General features: G+C 65.5%; 1 protein-coding gene across 1 annotated transcript in view; it reads left to right on the top strand.

Annotated features, from left to right (window-relative positions):
* Positions 1–680, top strand: part of LOC118452020 (low-density lipoprotein receptor-related protein 1-like) — a 6,639-nt gene extending 5,959 nt beyond the window's left edge. The window contains exons 6-7 of the mRNA XM_035891894.1: positions 127–389; positions 577–680. Coding sequence (XP_035747787.1) covers positions 127–389; positions 577–680 — 367 coding nt within the window. The remainder of the gene's footprint in view (positions 1–126; positions 390–576) is intronic.
* Positions 681–953: the final 273 nt, after the last annotated feature.

Below are 953 nucleotides of genomic sequence, written 5' to 3'. Positions count from 1 at the left end.
GGGGGGGGCCCGCGGAGCCACTGCCTTGGCTGGCTGTGTCCGCTGTGGGCCTGCTTGGTGGCCACGTTCAGCCATGCTCCCCTGCTGCCTGTCCCCTCCTCTCCCCTTCCTCTGTCCCTTGCCCAGTCCCACCACGCGGGCTTTCCCCGGGCACCCGTCCTGGCTAACGACGAGCCTTCCCACCTCCCCGGGCCCACAGATCGTGTACGAGGGACCGGAGCTGAATCACGCCTTCGGGCTGTGCCACTACAGCAGCTTCCTCTTCTGGACCGAGTACCGCAGCGGCAGCATCTACCGCCTGGACCAAGCCTCCAAGGTGGTGAGCCTGCTCCGGAACGAGCGCCCGCCCATCTTCGAGATCCGGATGTACGATGCGCAGCAGCAGCAAGGTGCTGGCACCGCGGGGACCTGCCAGGCACCAGGGAGCGGGGGCATGGGGCTGGGGGCTGGGGCTGGGGAAGTGGTCCCCCTGAGCACCTCTTTTTGCGTCCTTTTGGCCATGTCCCTGCCTGGCTGTCCATCCCCACGCACCGGGCCTTTCTCTCCGTAAACGTTGCTCATCCCCTGCCCTTCCAGCCTTCCCTCTCTTCCTCCCCCTCCCTCCCTGCCAGCCTTCCCGGCTCTTTGAGCCAGGCTTTGCGTCCCCTGAGGGGTCCCCACTGCCCTGCATGGCCTGGTGAACTGGGGTCTCCAGCGGGTGAGGGATCACCAGTGCCCTGCATGGCCTGGTGAACTGGGGTCTCCAGTGGGTGAGGGATCCCCAGTGCCTTGCATGGCCTGATAAACTGGGGTCTCCAATGGATGAGGGATCACCAGTGCCTTGCATGGCCCGGTGAACTGGGGTCTCCAACGGATGAGGGATCACCAGTGCTTTGCATGGCCCGGTGAACTGGTGTCTCCATCTAGGTTCCAACTGTGGAGCCTCTCGAGGGGAGTCCAGGGGCTTTGGGGGG

This window comes from Egretta garzetta, unplaced genomic scaffold (assembly GCF_000687185.1).
Source record: "Egretta garzetta isolate BGI_Z169 unplaced genomic scaffold, ASM68718v1 scaffold2270, whole genome shotgun sequence".
NCBI classification, from domain to species: domain Eukaryota; kingdom Metazoa; phylum Chordata; class Aves; order Pelecaniformes; family Ardeidae; genus Egretta; species Egretta garzetta.
This window is presented reverse-complemented; position numbering and strand designations above follow the sequence as displayed.